The 16,196-nt window shown below is 38.1% G+C and overlaps 1 protein-coding gene across 4 annotated transcripts in view; it reads right to left on the bottom strand.

Annotated features, from left to right (window-relative positions):
* Positions 1-218: 218 nt before the first annotated feature.
* AASS (aminoadipate-semialdehyde synthase) overlaps positions 219-16,196 on the bottom strand; it is an 85,427-nt gene continuing 69,449 nt past the window's right edge. For all 4 annotated transcript variants that reach the window (XM_075599925.1, XM_075599924.1, XM_075599923.1 and 1 more), the window contains exons 20-24: positions 15,891-15,986; positions 13,550-13,665; positions 11,635-11,723; positions 4,041-4,217; positions 219-3,360 (exon numbers count right to left, since the gene is read on the bottom strand). In XM_075599925.1, the coding sequence (XP_075456040.1) occupies positions 3,242-3,360; positions 4,041-4,217; positions 11,635-11,723; positions 13,550-13,665; positions 15,891-15,986 (597 nt within the window). In that variant the 3' untranslated portion in view covers positions 219-3,241. The remainder of the gene's footprint in view (positions 3,361-4,040; positions 4,218-11,634; positions 11,724-13,549; positions 13,666-15,890; positions 15,987-16,196) is intronic.

Raw genomic sequence — 16,196 nt, 5'->3', positions numbered from 1 at the left:
CCCATAGCCAGGGGCACTAGGCTACATACGATTTGTTAGTGGTGGTTTTTTTTGTTCATTTTTATTGCGGTAAGAATGCGGATTCTAGTTAAAAATATTATTTGTAAGGATTATGCCAACTAATTTGCAGCCCACATACTGTATTTAAGAAGGAAAGTTAATCCATATAGCATTCCATGATGTGATAAATAAAAAAACAAACCTTTTATATACAGTGCTTCTAGTTATCTGCAAGAGTTTTATTTTTCAAGTAATATATACACACACAGATTTTACCCGTCTTATAAAAATAATTTCTGGGTTTAAAATGCTTGAATGCATTACATGAAAGACCATACAATTTACAGGCACGGAAGAATATATTTTTTTATATTAAAACACAAATATGCCCCAAAATAGTATAAACCTGCATTGATGGGCCCTATATCAAAGAACAATGCATTTCAAATCTCAAAGCATTGAAGGGGCTTTCAACAGAATTATCTGGTTACTCTAAGAAGATGTCAACTTAGAATTACTTTTTCCAAGGTAACTTTCTATTATAATGTGCTCCCCCCCGCCCAAAAAAAGAACAACCCTAATACAGCCATCACCCACCCCCCATTAAATTCATATGGTACAGTATGAGACCAGCGAAGATCTGAGAAAACATGAATATCTTTACAGTAGCACATGTTCTGTAATTTATCCTGGTCTATTTTCAATGTTATTGTTGCAGACCCATTCGTGAGTGACCTAGTAAACGCATTTGCTGCAATACAAAAACACAGCCTATTTGACTTGACTACAGGATTAGCGCCTACCATTTTTTCTCGCACACGCCAGTGACATGAGTCCATACAAAACGTGACCAACTAGCATAAATGAAAATGGTGTAATTAATGTTATTATATACTTATAAAAGGGATGTTGCCACCCTAAATAAAGGTATATGGGACGGGAGTCTTAACCAAGGGACATTTGTAACTTAAATCCTGATTGCATACTTCCCTTGTACAGGTAGTTACACTGTAACAAGCCTTCACAAATGCCTGCTTTTTAACACTTTCAACATTGTGTTAGCTAAGCAGGAGCCTTTCCAGTGGTGGAAGGAACACAAATAGTCCGCCATCTCAGAAATGGCACATTCTTTCAAAGTCTGGTAAAAATACATAAAATACTTTAAAACACTAAAAAAAATTTAAACGCTAGTTAATAAAAACAAAAACATCATCCCTATAAAAGCAGTTTTACTTTTTTCTTTGGAAAGGGAAACTTGGGGGCTGATTCAATACGTTCCAAAGCAATTCAAGTCAATGGCAGCTTTCGTGATCAGCCGCTTAGAGGTTTATTAAATAAATTCAGTATGTGCCTGTAAAGTTGTTTTCCTGTGCTGGAGAATGGAGCTGAACTTATTTAAAAAAAAATTTTAAGTGGAGAGCCTTTTGGCCAGTTAATGTTTTTATGGAGAAAGCATGGGACATCAGCTGGATCAATATATAAAATTCAGCAGCACTCACTAAAGCCGTTTCTTTTCCTGTTAGGGAAATCATTTAACCTTCGGCCACTTAGCTGCAGCCAGAGGTTCTTGGTTTAAGCTATTTGTGAATGAAAGCTTTGGACTTGGGTAAGGATTTTGGCTTTGTAAACCCCCTTGTTCCCAGAGGCTTTAATAATACATACATTGATCTGAAATACAGTATATGGCCGTTTCCGCCTTAGTAATACAAGCATCCCCGTCCACTAGTGTGAAATATCAAATCTTTTTTTAACACATTTCTATAGTAATTGCAGTTCTATGAGAACTTGCATGCTTGCTTTTTCCTATAAATTTTGTTGCCACAGGAAGAAAAAAAAAAGGGACTCATTTTCCTACATAGTAATCATACTGACAAAGATTTGAAATTTTCTTTCAAGAAGATTTGGGAAGAAAATTAAGAAGTTTACTCAAGGTTCCATTGACCTACATTAGGATTAGTGAATTGTTTTCAGGGAGACAGCAGAAAAAAATATATCTTCAGTTAAACATCAGGGAAACTCCTTCATAAATAAGAAGAAGTGGCCAGTATGACAGTAATTGGAATGAAGGCTCTGGGATGAAATAGTTTTTTTTTTTTAAAGGATACAGAGGCTTATGCAGAGAGGAACGTTACATAATGTGAAAACAGCAAGAAAATAGCCACAGAATTGGCGTAACTTATGGTCGTATGCTGAAAGCTGTGTTACCTCCTTTTACAGATGGTATCAAAAAAGTTTTTCTGGCGACCTGGAACTCGCTATATTATAGGGCAGAATGGCGCGTTCCAGCGCATCGATGCTACTGGCATACCACCCTATCTTAACATGGCGAATTTACCGATCTCGCCACGTGTTTGGCAAATTTTAAAGTAAAGAAAACTGCTGTGGCGGATTTTGTGAATCTCGCCATGTTCTCTGCAGGACAAGCTTCTCTGGTGGGTATTTTCGCCAAAAGATGGCACTATTTCCATTCTCTATCCTCTCTGCATAAGCCCCACAGTATTTAAAAAGCTGGAAATCCCAAAATGTCTACTTTGGTTTTCTGTTTTTCTGCACCCTCTAATAATAAATATTTTTCAACATTATTGAAATGTGCCCTTAAAAACCTACATTTTAAGAAATGAGATTCATTATTTTGTCGCAACATAAAGTGTTTAAAAAAAAAAAAGCTTAAGGGTTACAGTCAATTGATTACAGAAGCGAAGATGGGGATATTTTGTGTTCTGTTTTGTGTGTCCACAACCAGAATGTTGTATGTCCAGAATGGGTCACACTCTATAGGGTTCATCAATGGAGCAGTGGTAGCTGTCCCATTCAAAGTAAACCAAATAACTTCAATAGCTCAGTTACCATTTAATGAATCTACAGCTTTATATATGTTTTGTAACAACCGGTGTTTTGCAAAAAAACATAAAATAAAAAATAGCTTGAGGTAACAAAATCTTAGAAAAGTTAACAGTTTACTCCCTTTTGAAGTTTCGTGGGTGTCAAAATGAAATATAAAAATAAACTGCAGCCCAATAAATATTAAAAAATGTGATTTTGCCAAGCTATGTTTAACAACACTATACATGTTAAATAAGATCGGCACACCGTACAATGAAAACCGCTGGACACGTCATTTCAAGTTTACAACAAAAGCGGGCATTTGCACATATGATGTAAATATTCTCATCAAACCTTCCCGGCAGCAAAGCGGTAACAATCCATTATGCAAGTTGTACATGATTTTCATTAGCAGCAATTAAAGTGAAAATGTGCTCTTTGTATTATACAAAATGCCTTCTTCTGTAACCCGCTCTAGTATTGGTCCATAGATATTCTTGGTCAATGGAATCACCATGCCCTTGCCGTCAATTTCACCTGAAAAAAAAAAAACGATGTTACGGTGTAACTGAATTCGGGTTTTAAAGGAAGTAAAAATGGCCATCAACATAACTATGTGCAAATTACTTTGCACATTATATTTCCACTAAAGGAGCATCTGACTACGGCAACTATTACAGGGAAGTTTACACCTGTGCTGTGAGAGAAGTCTGTTCTGTACAACACAAGGGGGTTACAAAAACATTTAAAAACCAATGCTTTCAAATACTGTTGACCAACAACTTAAAGCGTAAAACCGGCAAACAAAACAATGAAAAGGCAGCAATTTGGCTATAGTAAACATCAATGCTCAATTGAATTTTTAGTCCCTTGGGCAATATTTTAATGAGATACTATATTATGAGAGGCTTTATAAGTTAAGGAGATAAGACACATAAACATGACTAGACAGTGACAACATTATTATTTTGTTTAAATTATTGCAGTTACACATGTGACCCTAGCATATAACTACCTAAAATAGCTTTCCTGTGCTCGGTTTAAAATGTGTTTGTTTATCGCCACATTAGGAATCCCAGACATTTGCAAGCACCTATGGGGCATTTCTCTGGACTACAATGGCAAAGTTGACTATGGATCTGGAGGTCACCATTACATTACACATAAAAGGGTCGTCATTAAAAGCAGTTTGTTATTAACTAGAATGCATTACTTACCATCCAAAACCATCTTGGCAGCAATGGCGGTGGGATAACCTACAGTCTTAGCCATAGCCGAATAGCCATTTACATCCCCATACACAACCAAGCTGATGTTTTTGTCTTCCAAATGTCCAGAGGGATGTCTGATGCCAATGTCATTTCTCATAACAATCATGTCTCTTTCTCCAGGTTCTGAATGAATGAAAAAAAAAAAAAAAAAAAAAAGCAGAGTTTATATACTTTTCATACTGTGAATAGGTAGAGGGCACAAATTAAGAAACATTTCAGAAAATAACACTTTTTATTTGATAGAAAAGAGAAGTGGATAACAAACCAAATAGGGGCAGCATAATACTATTTTATAAATCAAAGAAGAGGTATTGGTGTAGAGGGGAATCATTTCATGGGGATACAACAGATGTCCTTACATGGGTTTTCCAAGCATATTTTTACAGTTCTATTTTACAGATAACAGAATGTGATTTGTGGTTCTAAGGTAACAATGCCACTTGCTTCATGGACTTTGAATCCATGCCAAGGCACTCAGAGATAACGGGTGTTTACGGATCTTTCTATTGGAAGCCAACTGGAAAGTAGGTGGGGCATCGTCAAGCTGCCAAATGAGCAGCCTGCATGGAAACCCTTTGAAATTCATTCACCTTCTTACCAAGGTTTACTCTTATCTACATGGCAATGTCAAATATGGCTACTTTAAGATAGTAGGATATAACAAAACAAAAATAAATAAAACAGTCCGATGACTAACCTCGGTGGATCTGTGAAGGATAAAATATGGAGATCATATCTCTATGCTTTATAGAAACCACTCGTCTCCATATTTATCTGTTTGCTGTGCTTTTTTACTAATACTGTTTTCTATCCGAGGTGACTGTGAAATTCCGCTTGCACAGACTCTCGCCCACGCAATAAGGAAGTAGCAAAGTGACCTAAAGCCGACTGATTACAGAGAAAACGTAACATAACTTCAGAAAGCAAGGACACACGGCATTCCTGTGAAACTTGCATCAGCCGACAAGACCCCCGCCCCCATCGTGCCTTTTTTCTACTAACTAATGTAATAATTGGATAAGCTTTGCCGCATAATAGGTGTGGCATTGAATGATTGGCTAGTGTTAGCCTACTTTGATATAAATAGATTGTAATACAAAAACTCGGCAGTTCCTGTGTTACCCCCATGATAACGCATGTACTGAGATTGAAGCTGAACCTTGTGTCAGAGTCTTTCTTAGTGAGCTAGCGCATGCATGATTGAATTTGGAGCAAGTGACTGAAGAGAGAGAGACCCTGATATAGTGAGATTCACGACCTCATTATTTGGCGCCCAACGTATTTAATCAAGTTCATGCTGCACATTGCTACACTGATTTGAAATAAAAACACAACATTGTCTTTAACCAAACACATAACCCTCCTTTTGAAGCTAAAACATAGTCTAAAGCAATTCTGTTTTGTAAGGCCATAAGCCTAATCTGAACCTGTTCTTGGATTTTCAGAATCATCACAACATTCTATTACTGAGAATTGAGGGGGTTTGGTATCTGTGGAAGCTAATGCATGATCCTCACCCTGCACGCATTATATACATCAATCACTCAGAATATCAGAACAGACGATGTCTGCGATGGGTCAACATGGCTGACTTATGATCCTTTCCTTGTGGCTGACACACGCCCCTGGGTGACCCCCTCCTTTCGGTGGAGGTGCAACACACTTCTGGATCAAAGTTTTGCTGCACATGACACATACATAGAGAGTGATGAGTACTGCCAAAACACATACAAGAGCTTTCACAAGCCACGCTTCCAGGAAACCAATCCTCCCATCAAGGCTCAATTGTACATACACCTTAAATTTCTAACTTAATACACTCTAAAGAATAAAAATATTGAGTCTCTGAAAAAATGAAATGTTCTGATAAAACCTGGCCTTAGCCTGGTGTCTTATTTTCCTCGTTGGTTAACGGTTAGAGTTTTGACTCGGCAAGACGTTAACTTGATGCGGCTGTGCTTTAGGTGACTCTGGTCTTTGGTGGAGCTGGAACATTTGGTGGAGCTGGAACGAGCTTTACTGTACTTTGGGTCCAGGAAAATGACTTTGCTGTATTGGTGGTTACTTTAGGCCTTTTCACCTGAGATGAAAAGCATGCTTGCGCAGGAAATATGTGACTATTAACCCCATCTCGAGTAGGTGCACTTTCAACGTTGCCTAGAGAGACTCAAAAAATGTATTAGTTGCATACAACTTATTGTTTTATTACCAATAACATGGTCCTTAATTCGTTCCTTTGGACTGCTGCTAGTCACAAGTCTCATAGGGAGATAATTTATACCTAGGACTAAATTCTTGTATCAATGTGTTTACTCCTGTCTTAGCATCCACATATAGACAGAGGTATTCCCTATTAATGTTCCTAATTCATTCCTCAAATTAAAACTAAGTAGCCAATGTGAACCTGACTTTGATACAATCTAAGTTCCTGAAACTTTAGGGCCTCATCCCTTGCTAACCACTTGTTTCCATAATTAATTCTATCCTGTCTGCAGGCCATATCCCTAAGACCTGGGAAACTACCAGAGTTTGTCCCAATCTTCAAAAGTGGGGACAAAAAACACTGTCTCAAACTACAGGCCAATATCCCTTTTCCCAATACTATCCACTGTTATGGAAAAATATTCCCTCCCAATTTAAGCAATTATTTTACCCCTACAAATTTCCCTAGCCAATCCCTATCTGGCTTTTACCCCGAACACTCCACTGTAACTATTCTGCTAAAAAAATTGAAATGCCTTGTATATAATGCATACCTTATTCACTTATGTAACTGCTTTTGCAACTATGTATCCCCTGTATTTAACCCTATACACACGACACACCCACAAATGAGAGGTGACTCCCAAATTCACCCCTTCCTGGTAAACCCATTCTAGCTTACACAGCAATTTTTACAATAACCACTGCTTACGGACACCTTTGGAAAAAATAAATGGTTAATTCGTTATAACATACATCACATATTCAGTTAATAGACAAATGATTTTGTATAAGACTTCACACTAATGTCTTGCTTTATATAATCTCTTTGCACAGTGCTGAGCACATGGTCAGCTTTATAATTTTAAAGACACTCTGCATATTCATCTGACTAAAGAAAAAATATTTTCTATAAGACTTGTTTCCGGGCAAAGAGCCATCTTGTTTCTGGGCGTTTCGCCAATTGACCCTGAAAAGATAAGATAACGGTACACCACAGCTTCTTCCTCAAAAATAATAATTATTGGATTATAACTTTTGCTTAAAGTTTAAATACATGGAGCTTTATCCAGAGCCCTAAGAACTACATTTTTTTATGGCCTCTTCAAAAATTAACCAACAGGCTTTTATATAGCTGAGGTTCATATAACTTCTTAACACACAAATAACGCCACACGCTCATACTATTTCCCTCCACTCAGTTCTTTTTAATGCTTTCTGTTTTGAACTTTTATAGTTTCACTGACTTCATTCACTACAAATTTATGCTATCTTGTTGCAATTCTGTCCTTTCTCAAGCTACACACACCTGTTTCTCTCCATTAATCAACACTCACAAGTCTAACCCTCACTAACTCTTCCTTCATCTCACCTCAGGACTTTTCTGACTATTTTGAGGATATGGCGGGGGAGGGTTAACTTTAGGGGTAGAAGGTGTAGTTTTGTCACTTTCGGGTACTTTCATATAACAGTAACTTTTCTTATCTTTCCCTCCACATTCTATTTCAGTGAAACCTTCCTTTTGAAGCTCAATAGCCACACTCAAAAATTTCTCAGCATTCTCCCACAATCCTCCATCTTTCAACATTCCTTTACATGCCTGGATTCTATCTTTCAACATTTTTGGTTGCAACCTTCCCGTGGAGGGTAAATCCAATACTTTAAACAACAATTTACATTTCTAGGAGACCCTTGTCTTCCAGCGTTCCCCGGGATTCAGTTATTATTTTAGACCATATGCTGGGTTGTAATCTTCCCGTAGGCGGGACTCCAGCCAGTTTATATAGATTAGTAGCATGTTTGGTATATTTCTTTCCTTCTCGAGTGCGGACTAAATCTAGTGCTGTCTGTGCCCCTGTGGGCAACACATGTTTTTTCTTAAAGTGCAACATCTCTGAATTCTCTGTTCGTCCCACTAATATCTCGTGGCCGGTCCTGTGTCACCGTCTCGAGGGAACCACTGGTTGGGTTACCGCCCTCAGACGCTGGGTCCCTGACCCCAGACACCCGGTACCGGAGACAGAGTACTACTTCGCCGTCTCGAGGGAACCACTTTTCCAGGTTACCGCCCTCAGAGCATCAGTGCCTGTCCTGTTCCCTTATCTCGGGCTGACAGCCTGCACTCTCATTCAGGGATTTTGCAATTACTGGTCAGAAAATCAATCAGACAACCCGCAGTCTATGTCCCATTAATACCCACTCGGTCACCTAAATTCCCAACACTAATGCATTAATACACCTACATATACGACCTCCAGTCAGCCGACAAAAATCCCACTCCACTTCGGGCTCCCACTTGCGGCACTGACTAGCATATATAACATGTAAACATTCGTACAATTTAGCAACTTATAGGTGACCACAAGCAACTGAAGAGTATGATATTTTTAACAGTTCTAAACAGAGCGCGACTCTAAAGATCACACCGTTGTATCACATCAACGTGAGTGAAAGACCTAAACAGATTATACTACCTAGGCAGCAACCCACCGACTTGTCATAGGCAAGATAACACACAAATTGTATGCAAGAGCTTACCTTGACAATGAGGGTGATCAGTCCTCGGTTCGGTGTGTCACGGTCTCTGCAGCAAAATCAGCGACAGGTCAGTCTCTCGTGGTGAGCCGGAGTCACGCTCCCCCCCTTTCACGTTGGGCGCCAAATAATGAGGTCGTGAATCTCACTATATCAGGGTCTCTCTCTCTTCAGTCACTTGCTCCAAATTCAATCATGCATGCGCTAGCTCACTAAGAAAGACTCTGACACAAGGTTCAGCTTCAATCTCAGTACATGCGTTATCATGGGGGTAACACAGGAACTGCCGAGTTTTTGTATTACAATCTATTTATATCAAAGTAGGCTAACACTAGCCAATCATTCAATGCCACACCTATTATGCGGCAAAGCTTATCCAATTATTACATTAGTTAGTAGAAAAAAGGCACGATGGGGGCGGGGGTCTTGTCGGCTGATGCAAGTTTCACAGGAATGCCGTGTGTCCTTGCTTTCTGAAGTTATGTTTCGTTTTCTCTGTAATCAGTCGGCTTTAGGTCACTTTGCTACTTCCTTATTGCGTGGGCGAGAGTCTGTGCAAGCGGAATTTCACAGTCACCTCGGATAGAAAACAGTATTAGTAAAAAAGCACAGCAAACAGATAAATATGGAGACGAGTGGTTTCTATAAAGCATAGAGATATGATCTCCATATTTTATCCTTCACAGTCCCCCCTAGAAACCACGAGACAAACATAATCTTATAAAAGTATTAAAAAACTAAACCAAAAAGGATATACTTTCCCTATGACTAATCTTAACCTTAGAAAAACTACCTGAGGGTGTTGGTCGGCTGTTCATGAGCTTCTCTCATCCCCGACAACTGCTTGCTCGCTAAACTCGAAGACCTACAGAACATACACAAGGAGTCCCTTCCCTACCGAAAAACAAACTAGGGTCTGGGAACTTGATTGGTCACCCCTGTCACTCCAGAGTACTATAGTGGACTGGTCTTATGTTCTCTCGTTTTTGTAATGGCATATTTTCATAACATTGGCACATTGCTCTTGTTCTCAAGGTTTTTGGCTTAGCTGAACCGCTCAATATCAATTGGAACTTCAGAAGAAAAAAATGTATTTTAAACTAACATTCATTCCAACTTTCATACAGACAATAGACAATATCAGGCACCTAAGATGGATGCTGACTCAAAATGGTTGCTTAGATCCCAGTGCTGTTATGTCAGACCCCCCCTTACGTCATATTCTCACTCTGTCAGATCCAGAATCCCTACCAACACCACTAGGTAGTGTGAGAATGTTAAACCCCGGCCTGTACATTGATGTGTGTGTGTGTGTATGTATATGTGTGTGTATGTGTGTGTGTGTATGTGTGTGTGTGTGTGTATGTATGTGCGTGTGTGTGTGTGGGTATGTATGTGTGTATGTATGTATGTGTGTATGTATGTAGCGCTTCACAGAAATAAAACATGTGACAAAATAATATTACCCATAAATGGGAATAAGCACTTCAGGGCATAAAAGTAACATTAGAAAAAGGAGTCCCTGCCCCAAAGATCTTACAATGTAATTGGTAAGTAGGGAGGACATACAGAGGCAGTAGGAAGGTGTTCTGGTAAGTGCGTCTGCAAGGGGCCAAGGTCGATGTATGAGGTGTAAAGTATCAACGAAGTGTGCAAATATCTTCACATTTATTTAAAAAACTTTATTACTGTTTTTTCACAAATATGGTAATACTGTACGACCGCTGCCTTGTCTTGGCCCCTGCATGGTGATTATATATATCTATCAATTTGCATCAAGATTGTAGTGCTAAAAAGTAATGTGAACCGTTATAAGACTTAAAGCCTTTCTGAAAATGACTACTTTTTGCAATAAAAGAAAACAATGTTTGCCTGCGTTTCTTGCCATTTTATAAAAAAGTAATAATGCAATACCTTTTCCACACTGAAAATGTGTATGTCAAAACAATGAAGGATGTTAGCTCTTAGCACTGGACCTGCTTGTTGACAAGGAGATATCCAGTGCTACATGACATCAAATGATTTAACAAAAATAAAAAGGTTTTGATTATAGCTTTAAATAATAATAAAATAACCATAATCAGCCTTATTTGAAAATTCTGAATTTAATTTATAAACAAACATAAAAGTGAGCATTAGCTTCAAAATCCTATACAGGGTATGTGTTTTAATTTAATTTTATTTTTAATAAAATCAGCTGTGTAGTATTGGATATACCTTACTGCATTTCTCCTTCCCCCTCGTTATGCTCTTTTTAAAGAAGTTTTAATGTATTAAGCTTCCTTGAGTTTCTACACCAGCCATTTAGAAAAGCACTTCCTCCTTTGAAATAGGCAGCCACATTGGGTGGGGAGAAGCAGGATCTCTGCTGATCAATCACAGGAGAACGGATCGATTCACAGCTTAGATTATTAAATTGCATTTATCAAAAGAAAACATGGTAAGAAAGTAACACCCCTTTACACCAAGACCTAAAAAATATTATTCAGTCAATGATGGGTAATAATAATAGCATGTTCTTGTATAGCGCTGCTAGTTTTACGTAGCGCTTTACAGAGACATTTTGCAGGCACAGGTCCCTGCCCTGGGGAGTTTACAATCTATGTTTTTGGTGCCTGAGGCAAAGGAAGATAGTGACTTGTGACTCACAAGGAGCCGACACCAGGAGTTGAACCAGGTTCAACTGCTTCAAACTCAGTGCCAGTCAGTGTTTTTACTCACTGAGCCAGCCACTCCTTCTCCCATACTATTCTAATTTTGAATGGCTTCATTAAATAAAATAAAACATGAAAGTCATCCCTACCAAACGACAGCATCATTTCCAAGTGTTTAGCAAGAGCTGCAACAATGGATTCGGCTACAGGTACAGGCTCCTCACTTAGTAATCCAAACCTGCCGTGACAAAAAAGAATTCAGATTTCTACAAAGATGAAAACAATCCGGAATTCTCTTTACCAATGTTGCAGTATTTCATAAATAAGTACAAGATTGTGAGTTATAGGAAACATTAGCAAAAATAGTCTTTCTGCAGCAAACATCGTTTAATGGTCATGTAAATAAAATCAAATACCAATACCAAAACAAAAAACGTCACACGAGATTGTTTATAGCTACATTTCTGAATGATTAAAAAATAATATTGATATCCTTTGCTGCATTCATAGTAGTGGAGTGGGTATGTTATTAGCCCATATGACAGCTACTGGTGTGTGGATAATCGATACAACCACCAAGACTGTTTTTATTTTTCATAAAATAAAAAAAGGTTTCAGGTTCTATATTGCAATTCTTTATCTTCTCTAAGCAGTCCTGAATGTCTGGCACATTTACTGCGGTTAAACTTTAACTTCATAAGAAACCTACTTTAACACTATAGCCTCTTTAACACCGCACAAGCAATGTAATAAATGAATCACAAGATTAAATTAATTGTTAAAAACTTATACAACTACCCCTGTGTTGCCTGGCATATGCATTACATTGTTTTTGCAGATATTGACGTGACTGTTTGAAATTTGTTTGCAACATTCAGGTTATTTCGTCATTAGAACACAAAAATGGGTGACTACGAGGTAAGCAACTCAAAATAAATTCACTTTGACTGCAGACCACTGATATAAAACTCCACATTTATTAATAGAGTAAAACATCTACCACTAAACATATAAAATGTGGAGGAGTAGGTATAGTGTAAGGAATGTCTAACTATATTGTTATATTAACGTTTGAAAGTAAGCCACTGGCAGAGAGATATTCACACATTTGACTGTGGTGTAGCTCAGTCACGTGAAACATACGTCGGGATGTTTTCTTGCGACAGTCGATGGGTCTATATCGAGACTGGGAATGGGAGGTTTTTTTGCTCCAGTAGGGGTAGCACCCAGTAAGCGGGTTATTCAGTCAGCGAGTGTTTGAACGCAGTGAGCATTACCAACATCATACTTTTAGCGAGTACAACCAATACCTACCTCAGAAGTTGGGTATATCATCTAGCATATCGAGTGGCCTCAACACCTATTATTTATGCAAGCCAAGAATGTGTAATTACTCCAGCAATTATCATCACTCACTGACAGACCGCCAGTATCACCACGATTGCACTATTTTCTACCTTAAAAGCGCAAAGTCTGTTACTGGGATAGAGTGCCATTAGCTTTAGGCTTTTTCCATTGACAAGTCACCAGCAGGATTACCTGCACCACAAACAAAATGTGTGAATGTCTCCCTGCCATTGTCTTCATTACAAACGTCAACCCATATATGTTCAAGACATTCCTTACACTATACCTACCCCCACACATAATTGTACTTGTTTAGTGATAGATGTTTTACTCTATAAATAAATGTTAAGTTGAATATCACAGTGGGGTGCAGTGAATGTGATTTTCTTTCGCCTTACTGTACCTCAGTCACCCATTTTTGTGTTCTATTCACGTCCACAATACTTGCACCCACCGACTAGTACATTATAAATTCAATATCCACAATACAGGTGGGTTGAGACATTAGGAGCCCATTAGTTGATCAATTCCACTCTGTTTTTTACTTTGTAATTATACTTTCACTTTCAAGAGGCGAATCATATTATTGACTTTTCTCTTTTTCTGGTTGTACGATTTTTAATAATTTGGTCAACTGGAAGTTGAACCACTTGTGTGAAAGGCAATAATATTTTCTACTCATGTTCTTTTGCAAAAAAATATGCATAAAGTTCTTACCACTGAACAGTTTCCATATGGTTTTCATCCTTTTCTAATTTATTGTACACAGTTTCCTTGATGGCATCAATATCGGTCGAAGCTGGAATTTGCAGAAGATGACATAGGAGCTCTCTCTGTACGGCAAATGTTTTGGGAAATAAATTAGGTTTATTACAGATATAAAATCCTTTACATCACAACAGCCAATATTTGAAGACTGCCACATCAGCCGGTTTTAATTTTCATCACATATAGTTGTGTGTTTTTTCTATGCATAGTAAATTATATTTTTGATATCTCTGTTGCTTCGTTTTTGACATTAGGAGTGCGGGGAACACCATGTATTATATACCATATTATAATGTCTAGGTATTAAAAGGGGTCTTTTCTTGTTCCCTTCGCACCTGTATATACTTGCATATTTGACATTGTTGGAGCCGTCTGTCACTCCTTGTGTCAATCCCAGAAGAGAGATGGGGGCGCTTGGCATTATTTTGTGCCAATACTAACACATTCCTCAAAGTTTTGTTTGCCATAAGGAACGGCGTACCACCATTAACCAAACTTTTTAGTGACACTACTTTTCCCATTTTAATATACAGCCTAATTTTGTACATTTAGTATATCTAGTTGTAAATACATTGCCTCATACAGGATGTAGTTAGTATGGGACAATTAGACATCAAGGTACTAAATGGTTAAAAGGGACAAAGGGCAATACTTACAAAGAAGTGCTACTCCACAAGATACCTTCCAGCACAACTAAGTCAAAATGGCCCAGTCAAGTGAATGGGTTTGAAGGTGGCTTCCGGCATAGAAGGTATAGAGTGACACCAGTTATTAAATATGCCCCTTCATAATCTATTCACTTGAATGAGGCTGTTAGGTCTCACACTATGAAAGGGCACTTATTTCGTAACACTTCTTTGTTAATATGTCCCAACGTGCTGAAGTTATGAGCTTCAGTCTTTGCAGCAATCAAACCAAACACTTGTCTCACAGTCAAGTCTATCCCACTCTGGCTTTTATCCAAATCACAACCCTCTTTATTCCAACAACCCTCTTAAAAAATATGTAGTGAGATCTTGTGTGGAATGGAACATGGCCAGTTCACTGGTGCAACATTCCTAGATTTTGCAAAGGCTTTCAATATGATCAACCAGTGTCAGTGTTCTGGAATTAAATCTCACACTCTAACCTGGTATTACTCTTCTTAAAACAGGAAGGTTCAAATATGCATCTCTCGCTGGCTCAAAGTCTAAACACCTAGATGTTACCTTTGGGGTGCCCAAAGGCTCTGTTCTGTGACTCTTACTCTTATGTCCTTAAACAACCTGCCCACAGTTCGTAAAACTGATTTTGCGCACATGACTCCCATCTAACGTTCAGTTTGCAAGCAGAGAAAATCTATACTAAACTGGGTACACTTTGTAAAAATCTAGCCTAATTCCAATAGTCAGAAAGCACACTGCACAGCAGACACCAATGCCAAATATTGACTATGGTGAGGTGTATGGTACAGCACCCCAAATTCACCTCCGTAAACTTGACATTCTATACAACTCAATATGACGTTTTGTCTCATTATGCAACTATAACACAATCTGCAATATAATAACTGGACTAGGTTGACTATTGCTTGAGTCCAGACAAAAAGTAAATTTTTACTATCCAACTTTCAAATACATTCTAGACAAGTTACCCAATTAAGTGAGCAGACTTCTCCCTCATTACTGCAGACAGCACTAATCACCTCCAGAAGCCTGCTTACAGTTCCAGGGTTCAAGAAAGAAACTGCTCACTCTTCCTTCTCTTACCACGCACCTCCCTTCATGGAACTGTATAAATTGTTCCAGCTTGTAACAAATACTTAATGTGGTCAATACAATATTCTGTACCCAGGACAGAATATGAGAGCCAACTCTCGTTGGATTTCTTCCTGGTAAAATGTTTTATAAATAAATACATTAAGCTCAAGTAATAGATACAATATCAACATTTGTGGAAATAGTTCAAACTTCCAGAATGCAACCCCAAGGTTTTCAGAAATTGCACTCGTCTCCCCGAAAAGTCAACAGTAAAAAGAGCCCATCAAACTCGTCAATGTGAGCAAGAAAAGGCAGGGTTTGCAATTCCTAGGATGCAGAGCTTCAGGGAAGGTATACTAGAGGTCCTTCCGTGGTTTAAGGTTTTATTATTTCTAATACATGATCAGCAACAGAATTGGAAGTTGCATCTTATTCAAAAAAACAAAATATGTTTTAATTGATAAATAGTAGTTGCGTCTTTAAAGTGTTACTCAAAAAATGCTAATAAATCTTAAAAATTGATAAAGAAATTGAAGTTTTTGTTTACTTACCCATGTTAAAACTGGAGCATCTATGGCAAGTAGTGGACATGGATCTGCATTTATTAATCCCAATTTCACAAATCCACTCATTGCTTTAGCAAATCCCTGTAATAAAAATAAACATCCATTAAAATGAGATATTATGAGCATTTATAGAAATTCTGGAGGATTGTATGCTAAAAGAGCTGGATATGCAGAGTTGGTCAAACGAAAAAAAAAATTGTACGTGGGGGGGGGGGGGGGGGAATAGAAAATTGTGCAATATAAAAAGGAATCAATTTGAACAATCTGTACAAACTATGTTAGGGCAGTGAG

The sequence above is a fragment of the Ascaphus truei genome, chromosome 5, assembly GCF_040206685.1.
Source record: "Ascaphus truei isolate aAscTru1 chromosome 5, aAscTru1.hap1, whole genome shotgun sequence".
In the NCBI taxonomy this organism is placed as follows: domain Eukaryota; kingdom Metazoa; phylum Chordata; class Amphibia; order Anura; family Ascaphidae; genus Ascaphus; species Ascaphus truei.
The sequence above is the reverse complement of the archived record's forward strand: the minus strand, read 5'-3'. Positions and strand labels throughout refer to the sequence as shown.